This window comes from Mustela nivalis (assembly GCF_964662115.1).
Source record: "Mustela nivalis genome assembly, chromosome: 8".
Lineage (NCBI taxonomy): Eukaryota > Metazoa > Chordata > Mammalia > Carnivora > Mustelidae > Mustela > Mustela nivalis.
Window position 1 is genome coordinate 133,541,672 of NC_139027.1, and position 23,399 is coordinate 133,565,070.

The window sequence follows — 23,399 nt, forward strand, 5'->3', positions numbered from 1 at the left end:
TCCCTGCTTTATTTTTCTCCACGTATCACTAACACACTACACATTTTGATTAATCTGTGTGTTCAGTCTCTACCCTGTGGAATGTCAGCTCTGGGAGGGCAGGGATGTTGTCACGTCTTGTTTACTACTGTAAGCTTACCTTCTAGAATAGCACCTGGCACATAATAGACTATAAATACTTATTAATTCAAGGAGGATAGATGTTATCACTATCTTCGGTTGATTCCCAAGGTAAATGGTCTAGAGAGAGAAAGATGGGTTCCACAGGTGGTAGAGTCAAATGTGATCTCTGGAATGTCAACTCCAACAACCCCCCACCACCCTTAACTACAGCGGCCACCACTTCCTGAAGACATCTCTCCCTGGCTCTGACTTCTCAGCTGGACGTGGGTTCCTTGGAAGCAAGAACTCTATTGTATTCAGATTTTTGTTTCCTTGCATGATCCATGGTAGAAGCTCAAGAATATTTGCGGAACCAATCTATATGTGAACTGTGAAATGCTAGATGGTAGAAATCCTATCCTCGCTTTTTATCCTTTATCTCCATGCTGAAAGCAGTGCTGTAGACATAGCTGAGGCTTTAAATACTTACTACATTAACGAATTCTGTTACGGCACTAGGTCATAAAAATAATTAGCAATTATGACAATAATGGGTAACCTTTACAAAGTCCTCACTCTGTGCTGGGTCCTTTCCTGAATGCTTTGCACACAAATGAAGATGATCAACTCTCTTCCTATCCTCATTTTCTAGATGACGAAATGGAAGCTCAGAGAGGTTAAGAGCTTGCCCAAGGTCACACAGCTAGGAAATAGCAGAGGCAGGATTTGAATGTAGGCACCTGAGAGTCACATTTTTAACTACTCTGGGCTGCATCTCAGCTAAGAGATGTCCATTACAAGGCCACCCCGTGTGAAGACAAGAAGAATGGTTTATTATACATTTCTGTTTTATTTCAAGGGATTTCTTGAAATTCTGCCAAAGGCTTTGGTAGGCAGTACTACTTGCTAAATAATAACCACTAGCATGTGTGTTACACTTGATGGTTGGCAGAGCCGCTTCATGCACTGCTTTTCCGCTGACCCCTGCAACAATGTTATGAGGTGGCTGCTTCTGTCTGGTCTCATAGAAGAGGACTCTGACGCTCTGAGCGGTTAAACGAACAAGTTCAAGGTCACCCAATCAATGCGGAGCAGAGCAAGGGCTCAAGTTAACGTCTATCAGAAAAATATTAAGATCTGAGTGTTTTCTTTCTTTCTTTTTTTAATAAGACTTTTTAATGTATTTATTTGACAGAGAGAGATCACAAGCAGGCAGAGAGGCAGGCAGAGAGAGAGAGAGAGAGAGGAGCAAGCAGGCTCCCCGCTGAGCAGGGAGCCCGATGCGGGACTCGATCCCAGGACCCTGGCATCATGACCTGAGCTGAAGGCAGAGGCTTTAACCCACTGAACCACCCAGGCATCCCGATCTGAGTGTTTTCAACCATAAGATTCTTCCATGTCACTTACAAGTAAATAAAATAATCCACAGGAGAGCATTCGGCACGGTGCATGGAACCAGGTAGGACCCTCGGATAAATGGGAATTATCATCATCTTCATCCACACCTCCTAGGACTGGAATATTTTAGCTGATGACGGCAGACCGTCTGTGAAGCCTGATGGGAAGATTACCCATTTCATTCTAGTTCGTCCCTGGTAATGTTGAAATAATGATCAATCTCCATTATCCCTGGGGAACCGAAGAATGTTAAGAGCTGGAAGGAGTTGCGGAGATGAGCTCCTCCAGCGCCTGCATTCACAGACGGAGAAATTAAGTCCTAGAGAGGGAAGAGGTCAGAGGGCAAACTTCTCCAGGGTAGGGCTCCGGCACTGTGCCTGGCACATACGGCCTCCCATGAAGACAGGGCTTTTACCTAAAAGGGCATCTAGCTTCCTAAAGGCTACAGGAGGTAATTCGTTGGTTTCCTGAGCTTCCAGCACTCCCGCCCCACCCCCACACAAAGTACCAAAGTGTTATAAGCTATTAACCAGAAAACCGGTCATGTGACTTAATTCCACCTCTGCTAAAGGGCTTAAAATGCTTTGGTGAGTAGTCTGAGATTCATAAATATACACTTCAACTCTTAAAGAATTATTAACCAGCTCCATCAGAACTGGAACTTGAGCAATCAAGGAGAAAAAGAGCTGGCAAGAAAAATGTCTTGAATAAAATCTCGCCACTAGTATATATGACTCCTTGGCACCTCATTCTCCCTTTCTTAAAGACAGAAGTTTTGAAAAGGGCGATGTGACACCGGCGTAACCCCTACTGGCTTCTTCAGAGGGCGGAGACAGGCTGGACGGACCTGCCAGCGTGTGGGTGTGATAATCAGTGGTAGCCCATTCCCAACTAACGATTTTGAGACCCTATAATTTATCGAGTCCGTGTCATACTCACCTTACTTATCTCACTAACTCACTGGGTACTAATTCTCCCAGGCATGGGACTAGCTTTTCATTCCATGATCAGCTTTCGCTTGAGGATTTGGGGGTGGGGAGGGATGACGGAGAGAAATGAGATTAGGGCTCAGTCTGGGAACTAAAGAAACAGAAATATAAACCCTCCTCTGTGCTGTTGCTCTGGGCTTCACGCTTCTCAAGGAAGGCTGAGTTTCAGGCCCTGCCAACAAACGCGCAGCCACAATAGCTCATGGAATGAAAAGGTTCCCTCCTCCACAATACCTTTATCAAATTCAAACTATTTTCCACATTCCTTCCTTACACCGCTTTACACCGCTCAGGCACACCTGTGACGCAGGCCTCAGAGCAAATTCCACTCAGGAGATCCAGGAAGCTCTGGCCCGGTCCTCCCTGTAGAAAGGAAAGTCCAAGAGGGATACCACACCCGGAGGAGGGGAGAGAGGACATGACAACGCCTCTAGGAATGCAGGGCCCACGCAGGTGTGTTGGCGTCCGTGAACTTCCTTTTGGAAAGGGCCTGATAAATCAGTATGGATAATAGTAATAGAGCTCAGCCACCCCACACTCGCTCATGTTGAAGTGGGGCCTGGCTTCCAGGGCATGGCCCTGGCAGTTGGGGAGAAGGTGACAGCTGAGAATAAAGATTCCTAAAGGCTGTGACATGTTCTCTACTCAACGGTTCATAAACCCAGGGGCGGGGCAGGGCGGGGTGTGTGTGTGTGTGTGTGTGTGTGTGTGTGTGTGTGTGCGCCCTGGGTGTCCCTGGGACCTTTTCAGGGGATTCTCAAAGCTATAACTATTTTCACACTACTGACCTGTTACTTGTTCTTCTCACTGTCATTGTCTCACAGGTATCCAGTGGTGTTTTACAGAAGGGACATGGCGTGTGATGATGTCACCCTGATGACTCATGGAATGTGTGTGCTTGTATGTTCTTTTGATGAAACATTCTGTTTTAGTTCTCAGACAATGAATATTAAAAGACATAATACACAAACTAAATACTCGGGGGCCCTTCATAATTTTTAAGGTCTTAACGGGTCTTGAGTCCAAACCATGGAGCTACCCTATCACAACACCACACTTAATGTCCAGCACAGCCCAAATCAGGTGCTTTCGAACAGGGGGTGGAGGCCACAGCCTTATTATCATTCAGCTTAGGATGGAATCCTTTCCATCTGTACTTCCACCCAAAACCGCCAGAAAAAACTTAAATTCCCCCAGAAACACTTAGTGAACCCAACCCCCTTGGGGAAAGACGGGCTTCTCACCATTGAGCCCCGGGGGTGGTGGTGGTGGGGGGAGTTAGTCTGGAGAAACCACAGGCACCCAGTGAAGTCACGTGCGAGTACCTGCTAGGAGGCAGGTACCACTCTACGGGCTCAGCAACAGTCAGTTGACACGGTCGCTGCCTCCTCAGTGCTTTCATTCTGAGGCAGAGGCAGATGACTCCAAAAACATGAAAAAACAAACTTGTCACACAGGTGCTGGGAAGGATGTACAAGGGTCAGGAGGGATTTGAGGTAAGCAGATGAGGGGAAGGCCCTGAGGACTCAGGTGGAGTGAAGTACCCTAACCAATTCCTCCTGGCCATCTCAGACACCGCCCCCACCCCCCACCGCCCCCACCGCGCAAGCCCAGGTCCGCGCAGAGGAGGGGTCAAGGGGGCCCTTCTACGTGGATGGGGGGACTTGAGGGTCTCCTCTCCACTTTCCCGGCATCGCCAATGCTAAACAGCGTCCCCGTAAGGAGAAACCTGACTCTGGGGCATTTAGAGCAAAGGGTTCAGTCTTTTATCAGACTTTATAGGGGACACCGCTCTATCACTACCCTCGGAGAAAAGAACGTTATCCAGACGCTGCCACTGGTGGAAACTGCAATCAGCCAAGAAATGGAGAGAGGAGGGAGGAGGAGGAGGAGGGAGAGGAAGACCTTAGTTTAAAAATAAAATAAATACAAAATAAGCAAAGAAAAAAGAAAGCCCGGGCGGGCCCATCTAGAAGTCCTGAGGGAAGCCGGACCTGAGGGGAGCCATCCTGGCCTCAGTTCACTTTCCCTCCCCAACCCCGGCGCTCCCTCGACCTCCTGGGACCCGACGAGTTGCAGAAAAATCTCTACGGACGAGAACGAAGAGCACTGATGTTCTCCCCTACTAACTGCTGCAGAGCGAGAAAAGTTTTATTTTGTAACCAGGGTTGCAGCCGGACGCCTAAAAGACCCAACTGGGTGGTGGAGAGGCGTTGCTGCAGCACCCAAAAGTGGACGTGGGGTGGGGGGCGCCGGGAACCGAACAGCTCCAACGCGCTTCGGCAACCGGCCAAACCCAGCCCGGCGCGCTCTCGCCGGGACCAGGACGTCAGGCGCGTGCCTGCGCTTGCGCAAAAGGCACCCGCCCATCTCCTCTCCAGGTGCGCTCTCGCTTCCGGCCGGCCTTCCCAAGGCGGAAACACCAGAGCCCGCGCATGCGCTTTCCAGCTCTCCTGCTTGATCCGAGGAGGGGGCCCAAGGCTTCAGGTGATCCCGCCCCTCCCTCGCAGCGCGGAGCCAATCGCACAGTGGTGGGCGGGATTTTCAAGAAGGTGGCCCGCCCACGCGCTTCGCGAAACGTGTTTCGATTGGTTGGCGACGCTGGCGCAGGTGCGCGGTTCCTATTGGGTGTGGGCGGAGCACGAGCCGCCGAGGCTTTGGCCGAGGCTGCAGGTGAGCGCGCGCACGCGCCGCCGCTCCCGCCCGCCTCGGGTGCGCGCGCGCGGGCTTGCGGGGGAGGCGGCCGAGAGCGAGATTGCGGCGCCTGTCGCCTCTGCTCCGCCCCCTCCTCCTCCTCCCCCTCCTCCTCCTCCGTCGCGGCCGCCGCCGAGGCCCGGAGGGAGGGAGTCGCGTCCCCACCCGCCGCGCAGCCAGTCCGACCCTCGGTCCGGCCGCGTGAGCAGGCAGCCGAGCGGAGCTCTGCGCGGAGACCCGAGCCGCGGCCGCCCCTCTGCAGGTGCCTGTGAGGAGTCGCCCGGGCCGCAGCCGCGTCCCCAACCCGCCGGCCGCGCACTCGCTCCCTGCGCTCCCGAGGGGCGGCCCGGCCGGAGGAGGCCGCCGCGGGGCCCGGCCTCAGCATGAACCGCAGCCACCGGCACGGGGCGGGCAGCGGCTGCCTGGGCACCATGGAGGTGAAGAGCAAGGTGCGCGGGGCCGGGGCTGGGCGGAGCGGCCGGCTGATGGGGGCCGGGGCTGGGCCTGGGGGAGGCCGGGGGCTGCCCGGGGCGGCCGGGGGAGGGGGCTGCCCGGTGTCTGCAACGCGGGGGGTGCGGCAGTGGGGTGCGGAGGCAGGAGGTGGTGGGTAGTAAACTTGCCGAGAAGGGGGCGAAGGAGGGGCCGTGTGTTTGTTCCTGGCCCAGGTGGGAAGACCCATGGAGCACTTAATCTCCTTGAATCTCACTCCTGTTAAGGGATGGGAGGCGTCTGAGCGCAGTGTGGGACGAAGGCTTGGGGGTAAATTCTAGCTCCTGGTCTCGGAGGAAAAGCTATTTGGAAGACGCGTGGTCACAAAGTGTTACCCCTTTCTGTGGTTCAAGGGTGCATCGAGTGGGGTGAAAGGGAGAACCCAGTGCACTAAAGGGACCTTTTAAAGTTCGCTTTGCTTCCTGCTAGGGATTTTTCCTGCACTACCTTTGGTATGCGTTTAATCTATAAAATTAACACTATCACCTTTCGTTTGAGTAGCCCTTTACAGTTTGAGGCTGGATGCTCTTCTCATTCCATCGGGCTACCTTTTCACATCAAGTGTTTTCCTTCTTGACCAACGGTATGCCAGTCTGCTGATCATTCCCGCCGCATCCCCTGAATTCCTAAATTGCAAGGCTGCCTGAGCTGGGTAGTCTTTAGGGATTAGGTAGAGAATGCTTTCCAGAGGGGGTTTTGAGCTGGAATTTGAAGGTGATCGGCAACCACAGCCCCATTTTCAGCAAGCATTTCCTGGGTTGAAGAGCCGAAGAAGTTTAGATGATCTAGTTTGATTCTCTTGACAAAAGGGAGGGGTCAGAAAGGTTAAGACTTTGCGGGGCTCTGCTTTTATGACAAAACCTGGAAGCCTTTTTACAGAATAACTTCTAGACTCTATAGAATAAAACTGTTTTTGAGAGCACTAAAAAGAGTTGAGAAAAGCAAAACACCTGCAAGAATGGGAGAACAGTACAAGCATATCAACTTCAGAAATGATGAAACCGGGCAAATCCCAAATCAGGGAGTGGTTTTGAGTGAAGTGGAGGAAAGAGAGCAGCCCGGAGCCTGTGGGGGGAATGGCTTTATTATCTCGAGTTGATAAGCAAAGTTCTGTAAGTTGCTGTAACTGAGATCTGCATTCATTTTAAACATCATTTAAATGTTATTTGTAACTTCTGGAGCAGGAGGGGCAGTAGTTTCACAGAAACCGTCCTGTTTAATAAGAACAGAAATGTAATTATAGCAGTTGAGAGAATGTGCTCTTCCCCGTGTCCTCAGTGGAACCGCTAGAGCAAATGGAAGAGACGTGCTTGAGCTAGGGGTTAAGATGACTCCAAATATACAGGGTTTTTCCTCGAGCGGTTGGCCTGAGTGGTTCTGTGCCCACTGGTTGAACTTTCTCAGGCATTTCTGTCATGAATCTAGTTTGCATCTGTGGGGGTTGAGGTTAAGAAAAGACAAACACTTAGGATATTGCATAATCTTCGAATGCAGTTTGTGGTCCTAATCTTGGTAGCAATTTTTAATTCTTCATCATAGGGAAAAAAATGGGCAGAGATTCTAGGTGCACTGATAAGTACAATCAAATGGTCATTTGTCTCCTGGACGGGAAAGCTGGCGCACTCTGGGACAGGAATTTCAGGCTTTCTGTCCCCTTCTCTTCTGTCGGCTGACCTGTGAGTCTTTCCTACATGTTATATATTTGAGCTGTCAGGCTGCACTTGTAGTGAGCCGTGTCTCTGAAATAGAATCAAGGCTTTCTGAGAACCTGCACTGAATGAAATGTGGTTCCTCTGTTGTGCTCGAATTTGGTGTGTAGACAGAATATTAGGTACTGGTTTTAGTGGGTCTGTGACACCTTGTGTTTTAAATAGATGCTGTTGACACATTTATTTTTAGCTGATTAAATGAAACACTTGTCATCTTTATCATTTACAAAGTATTTGGACAGATGTTTGAAACAGTATTTCCCTTTGTCAGCCGCCTTGGAGATAGCACAGCTTTTTACAAAACTGATGGTCAAGAGGTTGTAACCGCAACCCCGTGATGTGCAGATAGATCCACACTTCAGATTCTTTTTCTTCGGCGTAGAAAACAGTGTCAGCTGTATCACCTGAGCAGAGCGGGGCAAGTTCTTAATCGATAATGAAGGTGGAATCCTTTAATGACCTTGGAACAATCTTTGGGCTGTACATGTTCTAATTATTATTCTTGGGCAAGCAGTATTGAAATTAACTTTGCAGTTTCTTGAACGTACCAACAGATGCCGGGCTAAGGGTGTCCATTCTCCTAGCAGATGCTGGGAGAAGGCCACATCCTGGGTGGCCAAGACAAACTAGACTGGCCTACATAAGAATTACAGATGCTTCACACAGTGAATAGGTGTTACTGGGTCTTAATTTTATCTCTGTCTTAGTATTTTTCTTCACGTAGTAATACATTCTCTTAATCCTGTTGTTTTTCCGCAAGAAGAGTAAGTTTCTCTTGTTCAGTTTTGTTTTCTGCTAACATTTGCAAAAGGGCACGTCAGCTGTGAAGCCATACAGTTTTTCATTGTTTTTATCATAACATTTAAGGAAGAGAAAAACAAGTTGAGTAAAGGATTTTCACCCCAAAGCTTTATTGAGCAAAGTCGTTGGAGCCCTAAAATGTTCATGGGTTAGATGTTACTCTCATTCACGTACCTGGGACAGTGATAAACCCTAGTGCAGATCCGTGGCAGTAGGAGCTTTAGGTTGTGATACCAGGATAAAGACCAAGGAGGAGAAACTGTGACTTTTGATAACATCATAAGACTAGCTCTGATATGAAGGGTGTTGCCGAGTTTTTATTGACTTTGAAACGTGAAGGTGTGACTAAACTTCAAGAGTTTTAGGTATGAGTCACCTTATATTCTTGACCAATGTTGGTGTTTATGTTTTAGGAATGTGTCATGAAAACTCGGATTCATTAGAGGAGGTGGTTTGGGTGAATTTTAAACTTAATTTAATACTGATGAGTAGGTGTGGGTATTAGCAAGCAGATGAACTTCTTCAGTGTAACAGATACAGTGACTTGAGATATCACATCGATCCTTTGGAAGAGGAACTGACACATTTGTAATCTGTTCAAATTATTCTGATGGAGACTGTCTCTGCTGATGCTTAAGGCTGTGTTAGTATTACATTACATTAGAATACATTAGTATTTCTTAGTAGTAGATATTTAGAGGAAAAAGGAGTTCAGTGGTCGAATACATTTGACAAACATTTGTTTAAAATAAAAAAAAAATATCAGCTGGAGGACTCAACTGAGTGTTTAATATCTGGTCTCCACAGTGATCCCTAAGAGTGGGATCATAGTTTTGTAGGGTTCCTTGAGCTTACATGACCCGGGCGCTTTCTGAGGAAGGCTGATTAACCTTACCTGGGTTTCCCCCTGGAGGAGACGGCACACTGGGCCCATAGTCAGTCATAGATCCTGTTTATCGGGGACCAGATGAAACCAGTCCTGAGTGCTGAATACCAACCCCTTTAATAATCTGGCGTTTGGAGAGCAAAGGTATGATTCTAGAGGAATCAGAACGGGGCATGATAGAGGTGGTTTTGTGGTTCCTTAATACCTCTCGGATGTCTTTGTCGTCTTTACCACTCATGGGTGAGCTCCTGTGGCAGGCCTGAGCCCTCCATCTGTAGGGCCCAGGCAGTGGGCCAAGCATATCCACACTCCTTGCATTAATAGGATGGTTGTAGGATGTATATTTTATGTATTAATAAAGCTTTTTTCCAGCATGATTATAGGGAAGATGCTCCTTATCTCTAGACCTATTCCTTGTAGGATAGACCTCCCATTTGTATTGTGTCTTCCTGCCAAGAAGCTCAAAGTCCCTTCTTTATGTGTTGCTATTAGTTCTTTCCACTTCCTCTGAAATCATAATTCGGTGCTTTTTGCTAATTGCCAAAATAAAGACTTGGGCACATCTTTCTTACCCCATGGCCTGGGCGGGGAGAGGACTGCTGTCAAGATCTGAGCTCCAGACAGGGTTTGAGCGGAGTCACTCTTGCGGGACAGTCCCCGGGGAGGCCTGGGAACCCCAGGGATTGAGTGGAGCCTCATCCTTGATGGGAATGCCCCTCGGAGATGTAGCAGTGAGAAGGCACGTTCCTGTCTGTCTTATGCTATTTTATCTCCAAATAATGAGATTTGTGACAATAGACTGTGTCACTCCAACACTCTTTGTCATTAAGAGAAACACTGCTACTGTTAATGTTCCTATGGAGTGCATTTTCAGATTGGGTCCTGTTACTTTTGTTTGTTTTTAATTAAGATGTTCATTGTATTTATAGTTTGGAGCTGAATTTCGTCGGTTTTCACTGGAAAGATCCAAACCTGGAAAATTTGAGGAGTTTTATGGATTACTGCAACACGTTCATAAGATACCCAATGTTGACGTTTTAGTAGGCTATGCAGACATCCACGGAGACTTGTTACCTATAAATAATGATGACAATTACCACAAAGCTGTTTCAACGGCCAATCCACTGCTTAGGATTTTTATACAAAAAAAGGGTAAGTACCACTGTGTAGAGACACTGTTTTAGAAATAAAAGTAGTTTATTTTCCTCACGGGTAGGATTATGCATTGAATTCTCACTTTGTTGAATAGAACTGTGTCCATTCAGAAAGATGCGGTGTAAAGACTGGGACTTGGGAATCAGAGAAAGATGCTCTTTTTTGGTGGCCACCAACTTTCAAGTGCTGTATTTACTACTTAATAACTACCTGAAGGAAAGTTACTTATTTAGAATGCTCTTCACAGAAATAAAGTTAATTATCTGGAAACTTAGATAGCAAGTCATTATTATGGAGGAATTTAAACACTGATATTAGTCTTGCAAAAGAACATTTGAAATAACCATCCTATATGACAAGAATTTTGAGTTGTAGAACTTTTTTTTAAAAAAAAAAAAAAAAAAACTCTGGCCTCCCGCGAGTCTGTGTGTCTGCCTGGCTGCGCCTAGGCATGATGTGTGCCATTTTTATTTCTTTGGTTTTGGTAAATGAAGAGGTTTAGAAAGCCAGCATGACAGCAGCAAGCTTAGTATGGTGGGATAATGAAAGCCTTACAGTGTTTATAAACCAACCCAGAAAACAGTTTGAGAGAATGGTTAGAAATTACCCTTGAAGGTGAAACTTTATTTCCCAGTTGATAAACGTTAGACCACTCCTAGGGCTTTGAAATTCCACTGATTATATAGCTTTGCTTTTCTGGGTTTGGAGGAACTAAAGTCCACCAACAAAATAAACCTCCCAAGGGTGACATGTTCATAACACTTGACTGTTTACAGAATACATAGAAACGCACAAATTGATTTTCCCAAAGACCTCTGAGATGGATTTCATAGACACGTAACAGTCGTGTGGTGTAGTTAGAGTATTAATCTAGGAAGATTAATTTGGCGGTTGGGGATGAGTTTAAGTGAGCAGGGTCTTAGAGGAGAGGGCCAGGAGCCGGCGGTGAAGGGACAGCTGGGAAGCCGCCCCAGTGGAGGAGGCAGGCGACGAAAGTGGCAGCGTTGAAGAGGGCATATCTGATATTTGAGAGTCGCTGTGCTCCCCCCGGGATGGCGGGAAGTTGAAGAGGAGTCCAGCAGAGAACAGCTTTCTGGGTTCGAGTCTGACGGCTAGAACAGTGTCATAAACAACCAGAATTTGGAAGAGGGAGATTAACTTGGAAAGAAAATGGGTTTGGTTTTAGGATATTTGGCTGGTGAGTTTTAACCATGCCACGTAGGAAATTGGAAATGGTAGACAGGAACTTTGGATTGAAATCTGGAGGCCCAGTCAGAGAAAATTGAAAGTCTGTGGAGAAGTGATACTTGAGAAATTCTCCGGAGGAGACCTCAGGCCTTGTAGGGATGAAGACCAGGGATAGACCCTTGGAAAGCTGCACGGACTGTTGGAGACAAAAGAACATCAGTAGGGGAGAGAAGACAAGCATTCACATGGAACTTGTCATTTTAAGCAGAATAATATCAATTATCGATGAGTAGGCCTTTCTTGGTAACAGTAGTAATTTTCATTAAAATACTTTGTTGTATTTGGAAGGGGTATGCAGGCGTGGAGTGGTTATTTTTAACCACTGCCATCCAACAAAATTTTGTTGGATTATCCTTTCTGTTAGATGGTCAGAGTTGGATCATGCCACTGCATGTTTTTTATTACTGGTGCTGCAACACGTAGTGGTTGTGGGATCAGTCCTCAACATCTGTTAAGGGTGGTTATGTTCTGCTCTTTGCTTTTGAACATGTTTATATGTGAACAGAAGTTTTCTATGTCCTAGAAATCAATGTCCAGTATAGTGAGCAGCTTGTAGAATTCGATTTAAAAAGGGGCGCCTGGGTGGCGCAGTTAGTGAAGCTTCCCGTTCTTGGTTTTTGTTCAGGTCATGACCTCACGGTTGTGAGCTCAAGCCCTGAGCCCTGGGTCAGCTCTCCCACAGGGCACGGTGAGTCTGCTTAGGATTCTCTCTCCCTCTGCCCCTACCCCTTCCCCTGTCTTTAAAAAAAGAAAAGTTTTATTTAGAAGTAGGCGGTGCATTCAACAGAACGTTTGTTTTTAAAAATAAGAACATGGGGCGCTTAGGCTCAGGTCATGATCTCAGGGTCCTGGGATCAGCCCCACGTCGGGGCTCCCTGCTCAGCGGGGAGTCTGCTTCTCCCTCTCACTCTGCTGCTCTCCCTGCTCGTGTTCTCTTTTTCTGTCAAATAAATAAATACAATCTTGATTTCTTTTTTAAGATTGTATTTATTTATGAGAGATGGAGAGAGTTGGTAAGAGAGAGCACATGGCCGTGAGACGGCGGGGGAGGGGGAGAAGCAGGCTCCCCGTTGAGCAGGAGCCCCCCACTCAGGGCTCACTCAGTCCCAGGGCTCTGGCATCATGACCTGAGCAGAAGACAGATGTTTAACCCACTGAGCCACCCAGGTGCCCTAAAATCCGTTAAAATATAAACATATAAATGTAATACAAACGTGACTTAAGGAAAGCATAAAAGTAAGCTGGTCAAGTCGTTCCTGTTTCACGCCCCCCTCCCCCGCCCCCCATTGCATCCAGAGTGAAATCCTTCCTGCTCGGGGCTTCCCCAGCCTCATCCTTCTCCATTCCCGCCCCCACTCCGCCCTGCGGTCCTGCTCAACCAGGCCCACCAGGCATGAAGCTCTCAGACGTGGAAATGGTGTTGCTGTCCCTGTGCTTCTGCTCTTGCTTCTCTCCTCACTAACCCCCTCCCCCACCCTTCAGATCTTATCACTCGAAAATAACTTCAAATCACTTCCTCGGAGGGGGGTGGGGGATCTTGTTGGAGCACCGAAGCCCCTTGACCCTCCCACCTTTATCAGACCTGGAGTTACCTTCTGTATGCGTGAGTTATCTTGTTTATTGTCTGTCTTAACAAGACTTACGCGGTGCCTTGTGATTCACAGTGATACTTTTTTCTTGTAAAGCTCAACAGATGTTGAGCAGAAGCTGATTTTAGGCAAACTTCACTGAACAGTAAATTCAGGAAATTAATACAAAGCGTGACGTTAAGTATAGTAACATTTTACTGCTTAATTACAGTACACTTTGTTTTCTTGGCCTGTTGATGCCAGTTTAGGAACCAATAGGGCAGCAATTACACTTACATGGTACCAAGTGATTAAAAAAAAATTTTAAACCATTTTGAATTTTAAAATCACGTGGTCTTTTAAAATCTGATACCCCTACCAGAAGTTTCTTCGAAGTGAAAGTTCACAGTCGAATGCATAAACTATATAGTATGAACTCCAAGATTGTATGTTGCGTATCTTGAAAGGTTTTATGTCTTACAGTAATTTATTGCTAGAAGAAAAGCCCCAGTACTCTAGGACTATTATCATGGAAGCAGAAATCAAAGAAAACAAAATCCCTGCTATCTGAAAAGTCAGGTTCGCAGGAGGGATTCCCACCCAGATACTTTGCCAGCCCCGGTCCCCTTTTGGAGTTTAGAGGTTTCCCAGCCAGTCAGGGAGGGGCGGCCAAGTCTGGAATCCTTGGATGCGCACGGACTCCCTACCGGATCTGATCCGAACATCCACACCACAGCTTCTTGCTGTGTTACCTTCTGCTTCTGGATGACACCAGAAGGTACATTTGTTGGAAAGAGTTTGTTGGAAACCCTAGAAGAGCCTTGCTTGCTTTACGCATTGTCACACTTGAGACACTGCCTGGTGGCCCAGGCCCCTCAATCCCTAGGGCTGTGCAGCGGACGTTAGTTTGTAGGTGCACTTGATTACTTCTCAGTGAATCCGGCCGTGATTTCAAAATGCTCCAAGAGAGATGCATCATAATTGTCAGTTGAGTTTTGAAGAACAGCGTAGGACACCAGTTGCTCAGGACAGAAACCTGGGTGTCACCTGTGACGCACTCCTGTCGTTCAGCCAGTCACCAAGCCTGTAACAGCAGTTCTAATTATTTTTCAGATTTGTTTCCCCATCAGCACTGCCTCTGCTAGAGGCCAGGCACTATTCAGAATGATGGCAGTAAAGCCTGTCGGCTCCCTCAGGGTCACTCTCCCACTTAAAGTCAGGGTGAGTTTAACAGAAAAACCCAAACCTTTGTTTTCTTCCCAGTGCCCTTAGGCTGAAGTCCATCATCCCTAGGCCTGGTTTCGGAAGGGGCCCTTGGCTCCTCCTCCTCCCTCCCCTCCCTCCCTGGGGGGGGGTTCTGCCCCTCCCCCATCCTGCTCCCCGCATTTGCTGGACCCTGCTTCTGCTTCGGCAGCATTCCTCCCTGCCCTACCTGATTAGCTGCTGGCTGCTTTTCCAGTCTCAGCACAAACCTCACTTCCCCTGGAGAAGCCTCGCTGCACCCTGCACACAGGCTGGGCGCCCGCGGCGCAGTCTGTCTACACCGAGGCTCCTGGCCCCTTTGAAATAATGAGATTGCAGGTGGTAATGGCCCTCTCCTCCTGCAGACTGTAAGCTCCACGAGAGCAAGCCCCCCACTCCTCTCTGGTTCACTGAATCTGCAGCCCGGACTCGAGGCCTGGCCAGGTTGCGGGCGCTTCTGGAATGTTTGGTGATTAGGATTCCTTATATTAGGGATTTGCATGCTTTGAGTATTGCTTTAGGTGATGTTTAATCCTTTTAAAGTTGCCAGATTTAGTTCTTTTTAACCATTTTGGATTAGAACAGGGGTTTGCAAACACGGCTTGCTGGCGGTTTTCTTGGAACGCAGCCATTCGCGTTCTTTATGTCTGGCCCATTGGCTCCTGCGGCAGCGACTGGGTGACCCGCGAACCCGGAGCGCTCACCGTCCGGCTCTTCGGGGCAGAAGGTGGTCAGCCCCGGAACAGGATGATTTCAAAAATTACTTCATTCTTCCCTGTCTTCTCACAGAATTTTAAATGGGTCCTAATCTTGAACTTCCTTGATGACCCTACCATGAACTGTGACTGTTTCACTACTGTACGGGGATGATGAAGAGGGTTATATGAGGGTTTGGTTTTTCATTTTTGGTCGGTTTTCTCCAGATGGGCTCTAACACTGTAGGCTTTTCCTTTGTGGATCTGTGCCTGCCACTCACTACTGGTGGACCCTCACCTCCTGCTCTGAATCTGTGACTTGCGACTCCCTGTGAGTTAAGGAATGAGATAACCAGGTTTTTCGGAATTAACGGTCTGAAGAGTGACCGTTCCAGAGGGAGTGCGTGCGAGGCTGCTCCCGTGAGCGGAGGGCAGGAGCTTTCGGCTCGGAAGGAATTGAGACAAGCAGTTTGGCTCCTCAGAGGCATTCCGAGTGGATCCTTGCTGATTGCCGTCAGCCGAGATAGTGGCCTAGGGACAGGCTTGGGATGAGGGAGGGATTGCTGGGGGAGCCTCGCTCTTGTATTGTTGCATAAGCCTGGGTTTTTGTGGCGGCAGAGGTTGCTGGGAACCAGGTTTGCGAACTTTTCATCTTATTCTGAGTTCAGTGCTTTGACACACAGACTCAGGTAGAAAGTGAATTCCCGGTCCCCTGTGGACAGTCACCTTTACACTTTAAACTAACACTCTGCACCCTGGCTTTCTGCCAAAGTATTTCTTTTCCCAGTGGCTGGAAACTGATTAGCTAGATGGGAGAACAAAGGTGCCTTTGTGCTGGGGCATATTGCTTTTGAGAATTTAGCAGAGAGCATTCAAACAGTCTGGATGCGAAGCCAAATTATGCAGATTTGGGGTTGTTTTCTTTTTTCTTTTTTTTTTTTTGGTCAGGTTTCCCATGTAGGCAACTTAGTTTTACTCTCTGTGTGTATGGTCTGGAAATTTCCTTATAAATCTTATGTGGGTTTTCTTAATTGATTCTTTTAAAATGAAAATATATACTTCTGAGAAGACATACTCAGTAGGAGACCATAGTTGAGAGGCTTTCTGTCAAATGTTGCAAAACGATTCTCATATCAGTGAGTTAATTTCCAAAGCCAAATTATAAACAAATTTGTTTCTGTGAGAACAGGGTATACATACTTTATAAATAAAGACAGAATTATCCCCAGAGTGGGGGAAATGCCAAAAATTAAGGTACCCCGAGTCTTGTACATTTCTCTGCAACTAGCTCTTGGAGAATTGAAGCAGCCTGAGGGAAAAAAGTTCTCCATACTCAGACACACACACACCTGACACTTAATACTTATTCTGTGAATGTGTAAAGTATTGGCCTAGTAAGAAAATAAAGGTCCAGTCTTTGTATTTTGTACTCTTAATCATTACTTTGTACTCTTCATTTCCTGGTTTATGTAGTAAAGATGATAATATTTATCAATAGAGTGAGAGTCAAGGGACAGAATATAAACTGAGCCTGTACAGTCACAGTGTGGTGATAGTACTATTATCCAGAGTTGCTGAGACTAGGATTTTGAGCTAGTTCTTTGCGGGAGGGGGATTTTGTCTCCTTTGTTCTTCGGATATATATTTTTATCCTTGAAGATTCTGAATTTTTAGTTTCTCCTCCTTTGTTATTTTTGAAACATGATTTCAAGTTTTCTGCCTGATGTTAATTTCATTTCTTTTTTTTTTTTTTTTAAGATTTTATTTATTCATTTGACAGACAGAGATCACAAGTAGGCAGAGAGAGAGAGAGAGGGAAGCAGGCTTCCTGCGGAGCAGGGAGCCCGATGCAGGGCTCTATCCCAGGACCCTGAGATCATGACCCGAGGCGAAGGCAGCAGCCCAAACCACTGAGCCACCCAGGCGCCCCGTTAATTTCATTTCTTTTTTCTTTTTTCTTTTTTTTTAACCTGTCATTCTCTGATGAGGTGTTCTGTTTGTAGGTATTTTCCTTCAGCAGTTTGATTTCAGAAGGCAGATCTGGTTTTAGGTGTCCTGTTTTCCCTTAGTTTTACATTAGAGAGGCTAGATCCTCTGGGTGGGAAGCAGGAACGCCATCCATGCATGTTGTTTGACTCAAACTGGTGTTTGTTTTGTTGTTATTTTAATTAGGTGTCAGCATTTAAAAACGAGAACATTTTTACTTAAAAAACAAGGCTCCATGGCAAATGGGATTTGGCCACACAAATTCCTGTAGTGGAAGAAAGACTGTGGCACAACCGCCAAGAAAGGGGCCTCCACACTTCTTTTTCACACAGTGAAGAAAAGTTCAATCTTAGACTTCAGCCTCTTTCAAAAGTGGAGAAATTGAAGATAAGATCTCCCCCAGAAAACTGAGGGAGAACATTTATTTGCAGGAGACTAAAATTCCTAAATTCTAGATATACATTCATCTAATTTACATGATCATTTCATGCATATTGTCTGTTTCATTGAATTACATCATCTGCCCCACTGCATGTAATACAAGTTTGTTCCCTTGATTTACCTTGGGAATCAAAAGTGTTCCTTTCTTTCTTTCTTTCTTTACTTATTTATTTTTAAGATTTTATTTATTTATTTGACACAGACAGAGATCACAAGTAGGCAGAGAGGCAGGCAGAGAGAGAGGAGGAAACAGGCTCCCCGCTGAGCAGAGAGCCTGATGCGGGGCTCTATCTCAGGACCCTGGGATCATGACCTGAGCCAAAGGCAGAGGCTTAACCCGCTGAGCCGCCCAGGCGCCCCCAACCTGGAGTTTCTTAAACAAATGAAGGAAAAATATGTTTTAAGTAACTCACTTGAAATGCTGTTTAAAATGTGTGTGTAAACTTAACAAGAATTTGATTTTCGCCTCTTACTGTTGTAAGTAGTCCTTGAGCTTTATCAGATTAAACATTTGGGATTTTATGATGTGTGCTTGAGAGGGCCACCTAGTGGTTTCTTTCTGGCACAGCAGGTCTTACTACTGCGCTGCCTTTTGATCTGATTAGAATAAGCTAATATTTTAATTGTTTATGTACTGGGGCGCCTGGGTGGCTCAGTGGGTTAAAACCTCTGCCTTAGGCTCAGGTCATGATCCCAGGGTCCTGGGATTGAGCCCCGCATCAGGCTCTCTGCTCGGCAGGGAGCCTGCTTCCTCCTCTCTCTCTCTGCCTGTCTCTCTGCCTACTTGTGATCTGTCAAAAAAAAAAAAAAAAGTAAATTGTTTATGTACCAAATACATGTGAGTTATCTCTCTGTATGGATTCAACTGTGGGTAAACTGGGTGTTTTTACATCATCTCTGTAATTATTTTATTTTATTTTTTTAAACAGAAGAAGCAGACTACAGTGCCTTTGGTACAGACACACTAATAAAGAAGAAGAATGTTTTAACCAATGTATTGCGTCCTGACAACCATAGAAAAAAGCCACACATAGTCATTAGTATGCCCCAAGACTTCAGACCTGTGTCTTCTATTATAGACGTGGACATTCTCCCAGAAACACACCGTAGGGTTCGTCTTTACAAATACGGCACTGAAAAACCCTTAGGGTTCTACATCCGCGACGGCTCCAGTGTCAGGGTCACGCCACATGGCCTAGAGAAGGTCCCAGGGATCTTTATATCCAGACTTGTCCCAGGAGGCCTGGCTCAAAGCACAGGACTACTAGCTGTTAATGATGAAGTTTTAGAAGTTAATGGCATAGAAGTTTCAGGGAAGAGTCTTGACCAAGTAACAGACATGATGATCGCCAACAGCCGCAACCTCATTATAACGGTGAGACCAGCAAACCAGAGGAATAATGTGGTTCGGAACAGTAGGACTTCCGGCAGCTCCGGCCAGTCCACAGATAACAGCCTCCTGGGCTGTGTCCAGCAGGTAGAACCAAGCTTTGAGCCAGAGGACGAAGACAGTGATGAAGATGACATTGTTATCGAAGATAATGGAATGCCGCAGCAGATTCCTAAAGCTGTTCCTAATACGGAGAGCCTCGAATCATTAACGCAGATAGAACTGAATTTTGAGTCTGGACAGAACGGCTTTATTCCTTCTAACGAAGTGAGCTTAGCACCTGTAGCAAGTGGCACAAATACAGAAACACATGCTCCGGATCAAAAACTCTTAGAAGAAGACGGAACGATCATAACTCTATGAAGCCTTTGTCCGAATGTCTTTGGAGTGAGGATGCCGCAGGGACTTGTAGATTTGGCTGTTCAAAGCATATATACCTCTGAACCAGTGACCTGGAGTAGGCATGAGAAAATTAATATTGCAAGCTTGAAATGTTGTTATAATAGTAGTTTGATCATCGTTAATATAAACTTCAGTTGTCAGAGGTGAGTTTAAGTCTGAAAGGGGCCTTTGCTAATGAAATTTCATGCTTTTGTTATTTTGTCTCTAGAGAACTGGATGTTAGAGCACATTCTCAGAACTGAGAGGACCAGATCATTTCCGTTCGAAGTGGTTGCATATTTTTTAACCTGCTGTGCAGAGCCCAGTTAGCTTTTCCTTTAACTATATTTTTTTAAGATTCTAATGTGAAGAAGTCTGATTCTGTCCTTTGGTACCTTGGGGACCTCAGCTCCTATGTTCCCTATATTTTATCTTGATTTTTTAATGTTGTTCCTCTGTTGTTCGTTGTTACAAGTAATTTTTTCAGATGCTTTTTTTCCCCCCTAATATTTAAGAAATCAAACCAATCACCTGTTTTTGGGAGTCGCTTCCTACATCATAAAGCATTGACACCGTGTTCCTGAATTAAGAAACTGTAACTGTTGTTCAAGTTCCAAGCTTGTTCATCCCATAGTTTTCACATTCACAGACTCACTCCTTGTGCGTATAACTTAACGTTGAAAAGGCAGCGCCGTCAGCTGGTCACACCTGAGACTCCCTTCGTCTCCTCCTCACCCGCACCCCCGTCTCATTGGAATCATTCCATTTGCTGTTGGTGCGTGTTTCGTGGGTGTGCTTTTAATACTCTGCTATGTATTTGAGTAGTAGGAATCATTTTGGATTTAAAAATGCACCCAAATTAAGAGATTTTTATACACACGACACACTTGTGCACTTTTTTACATGAGATGATTTGGGTTTTTTTCCCTAATGGGATTTCTAGGAACACTACCTGTACTTTATGAGAAAAGATAAGACTATTCTATTCACCTTGGACCGGTAGAGTGTATTGCTAGTGATTTTATGAGGCTATTGATTACTTTCCAGGGCATCCACTTAGAACAAGTGAAGGGCGAGGCTGCTGACTTCCATCCCTCGCCTGACTTCCCTGTCCAGCACGCACGGGCCCCGCAGTAGGCCTGTATGGAGAAACCCAGGACTGCGGGCAGCGCTTAAGTCCCCTGTGGCTTACGGCTCCTTCTCTCAGAGTTAGTTATTCATTCATTTTACAGTAGGGCTAGAATGGGTCCCTCCGTAACAGCTGCGTGCTGGGGAAGCAATGAAGAATTCAGTGACTCCGTTTTGAAGGATATTTTCTGTCTAGGGTAAAGATATATGAAGAAGTCTTGGACTGAAGGCAGGTCACTTGACTCAGAATACTTAGTGTATTTTGCTCACGTTACCACTAAACAGATTATCGCGGAACTATTAACTGCACAACGTTATGTAATGCAATGTACTTTTTTGTTGAATTCACCCAGTTTCTTCCACTTCTCTACCACCGTTTGCTAATGGCATTCCAGCTTTAACCTTCTGTGAGGTATAGAAATTTGACTCTAGAACAGTAAAATGTTAACATGTAGGTTAAATTTCATTTATACTATAAGTGGTGCAGGGGTTCAACATTTTAAGTAAAAAATCCTTTCACACACTACCTCTCTCTCTCTCTCTTTTATTTTTTAACAGAGTTTTAACATCTGAACTTTTCTCTTGGAGGAAAAATACTTCAGGGCTTGACTTTTTGTACAGATTTTAACTATTAAGTACAGATTTGTCTTGTATGTATTCATGAAAATGGAAATCAAAGCTGCTAGTGCTTTTTATTTTAATTATCTTGCTAAGAGTATATGTCAGTGCTGTTAAAACTAGATTTCTCATTTAAATTATTGGTGAAATAATTGATTACTAGACGTATTGTAAAACCAATAGCTCTTGGTTATACAATAAAATTGGTAGTCTGAATCGATTATTCCAAGTGTACCTTATTAACAGAAGGATCAGTGGATTCAGTGTAAAATTTTATAGTACGAAATGTCAAGCCTAACTGTGAATTTTGTTCTGTATCTTGAGTAAATTTATGATAATGTTCTCATGAGCTATCAACAAAATATACGTACTTTTGTGAACTATGAATTTTCTAATTAAATTTTACATGCAACAACATGATTTTTACATGAATGATACTTTGTTTAAACTCTCAAATGTCAGTATTTTACTACAATTTTATTATAAAATGTACATTATCACTAAATGAACTTTGATTTTAAAAATCAATTTAGCTTTAGTTGTATATTATTTTTTACAAATAAAGATAGACTTGTATAAAGGCTACTTTCTTGTTTGCAAATATATGAAAAATGACCCAGCAAATACTTAGCAAGCACCAATATGATAGCAAATGAGTGGGAAGAAAATTAAGTTACAAATATAAGTTACAACAATGTCCTGGCTTCCTCAACTTTTAACTTAGTTGTAGGTACAGCGACTGTGGCTGTGTATGAGCTTATGATTACAGACAGGGAGGTAGTATTTAAAACATAGTTACACTGGTCGTGTGAGAGGTTACGTGTGACAGTGACACTCCTGCGGAGAGGTACCATTTGCAGTAAGATGATTTGCAACAAGACAAAAGTAGTTTGTAATGGGACAGTGTATCTTCTGAGATTCAAATTCACTTAGCCTTGCTGTTTAGCACCACCCTGGGTGGTACTGCCCGGACAGGTCAGGTTGAGGTTATCCTGGATGACGGAAGAGCATTGAGCTAGATCGGACCCCCCTACTGAACTATTTCTAATCCCAAATTCATCACTGTCATTGGCTTAGCTGATCTCTGCTCTAACTCTGTCCACCAGAGTGGAGGATAATCCTTCTGATGCCTTCCCGCAATTTAAAAACAGATTGGGGGGCGCCTGGGTAGCTCAGTGAGTTAAAGCCTCTGCTTTCGGCTCAGGCCCTGATCCCAGGATCCTGGGATTGGCATCGGGCTCTGCTCGACGGGGAGCCTGCTTCCTCCTCTCTCTCTGTCTGCCTGCCTCTCTGCCTACTTGTGATCTGTCAAATAAATAAATACAATCTTAAAAAAAAAATCAGATCGGGGGCACCTGGGTGGCTCAGTGGGTTAAGCCGCTGCCTTCGGCTCAGGTCATGATCTCAGGGTCCTGGGATCGAGTCCCGCATCGGGCTCTCTGCTCAGCAGGGAGCCTGCTTCCTCCTCTCTATCTCTGCCTGCCTCTCTGCCTACTTGTAATCTCTCTCTGTCAAATAAATAAATAAAATCTTTAAAAAAAAAAAAAAAATCAGATCGGAAATCCTTAAGAGTTGAAATTCAACGTCATCGATGTAGAACTCTTCACATCACTGATTGGTACAGACCATGTTGCATTCAGGACCGGATACTTATCTCTGGGTTTCAGGATCCGTGAAACAATGGTGTGGAATTAAAACATCCCTCCCCCCACCCCCTTCCAAAATACGACCCCAGTGTCGTTTGAATCTTAAATCCCTACTGCTTCCAAGTCTTCAGTTCTGGGCAAAGAGTTAAGTTTGATTTTGAGGAAAAAACAGAAGTTTGCAAGGCAAAATGAGCCCCTCCGTTCTGATTGCGTAGCCTTAAGGTGCTTGGACAAACAGCCACAACTGGGTGCACTTTGATCTTCCCGTCTTCTGGATTGATGAAAGTTTGGTTGTGGGTGATGAAGCTTTGAGAGAGTGTATGTCAATGATTTGGCAGCCGAGCTCCTACACAGAGGTTTCGGCGTGTCTTAGAAGACACTGAAAGTGTTGACTGTATGACAGCATATCGCTTAGTGACGGCCCTTCCCTGCAGGAAAAAGCACGGACTTCAGTGCCTTCTGTGTGTCGTTGGGTGGGTGTCTCTACTAGAAGGTAAATATAAAGGAAATTACTTCGCTGGATTTAATCATTTCAAAGTCCTCAGTATGTGTTTTTTAGTTCTCTAAAAACCATGTATGATTTAGGTACTATTTTAAAAAGAACCTTTTCCCAAATCTTACTTTATAAAATTTGTGTATTTTACAAGTGAATATTAAAATTCAGTGGAGTTCATTTTTTTTATAAGATTTTATTTATTGGACAGACAGAGATCACAAATAGGCAGAGAGAGAGAAGGAAGCAGGCTCCCCACTGAGCAGAGAGCCCGATGTGGGGCTCGATCCCAGGACCCTGAGATCATGACCTGAGCCTAAGACAGAGGCTTTAACCCACT

General features: G+C 45.5%; 1 protein-coding gene and 1 long non-coding RNA gene across 4 annotated transcripts in view; one reads left to right on the forward strand and one right to left on the reverse strand.

Moving 5' to 3' along the window:
- Positions 1 to 3,333, reverse strand: part of LOC309871666 — a 13,399-nt gene extending 10,066 nt beyond the window's left edge. The window contains exons 1-2 of one of the 3 annotated variants that reach the window (XR_014315421.1): positions 3,278 to 3,333; positions 1,510 to 1,819 (exon numbers count right to left, since the gene is read on the reverse strand). This is a non-coding gene — a long non-coding RNA (uncharacterized lncRNA). Of the gene's footprint in view, positions 1 to 1,509; positions 2,135 to 3,277 lie in introns of those variants that run through there. The other 2 variants (XR_014315422.1, XR_014315423.1) reach the window with 2 other exon arrangements.
- A 1,710-nt stretch (positions 3,334 to 5,043) lies between these two features.
- PARD6B (par-6 family cell polarity regulator beta) lies at positions 5,044 to 21,505 on the forward strand. The gene is made up of 3 exons (XM_082744910.1): positions 5,044 to 5,632; positions 9,998 to 10,220; positions 18,333 to 21,505. The coding sequence occupies exons 1-3, from the start codon at positions 5,567 to 5,569 to the stop codon at positions 19,154 to 19,156; spliced, it is 1,113 nt and encodes a 370-aa protein (XP_082601036.1). The 5' UTR covers positions 5,044 to 5,566; the 3' UTR covers positions 19,157 to 21,505.
- The last annotated feature ends 1,894 nt before the right edge of the window (positions 21,506 to 23,399 follow it).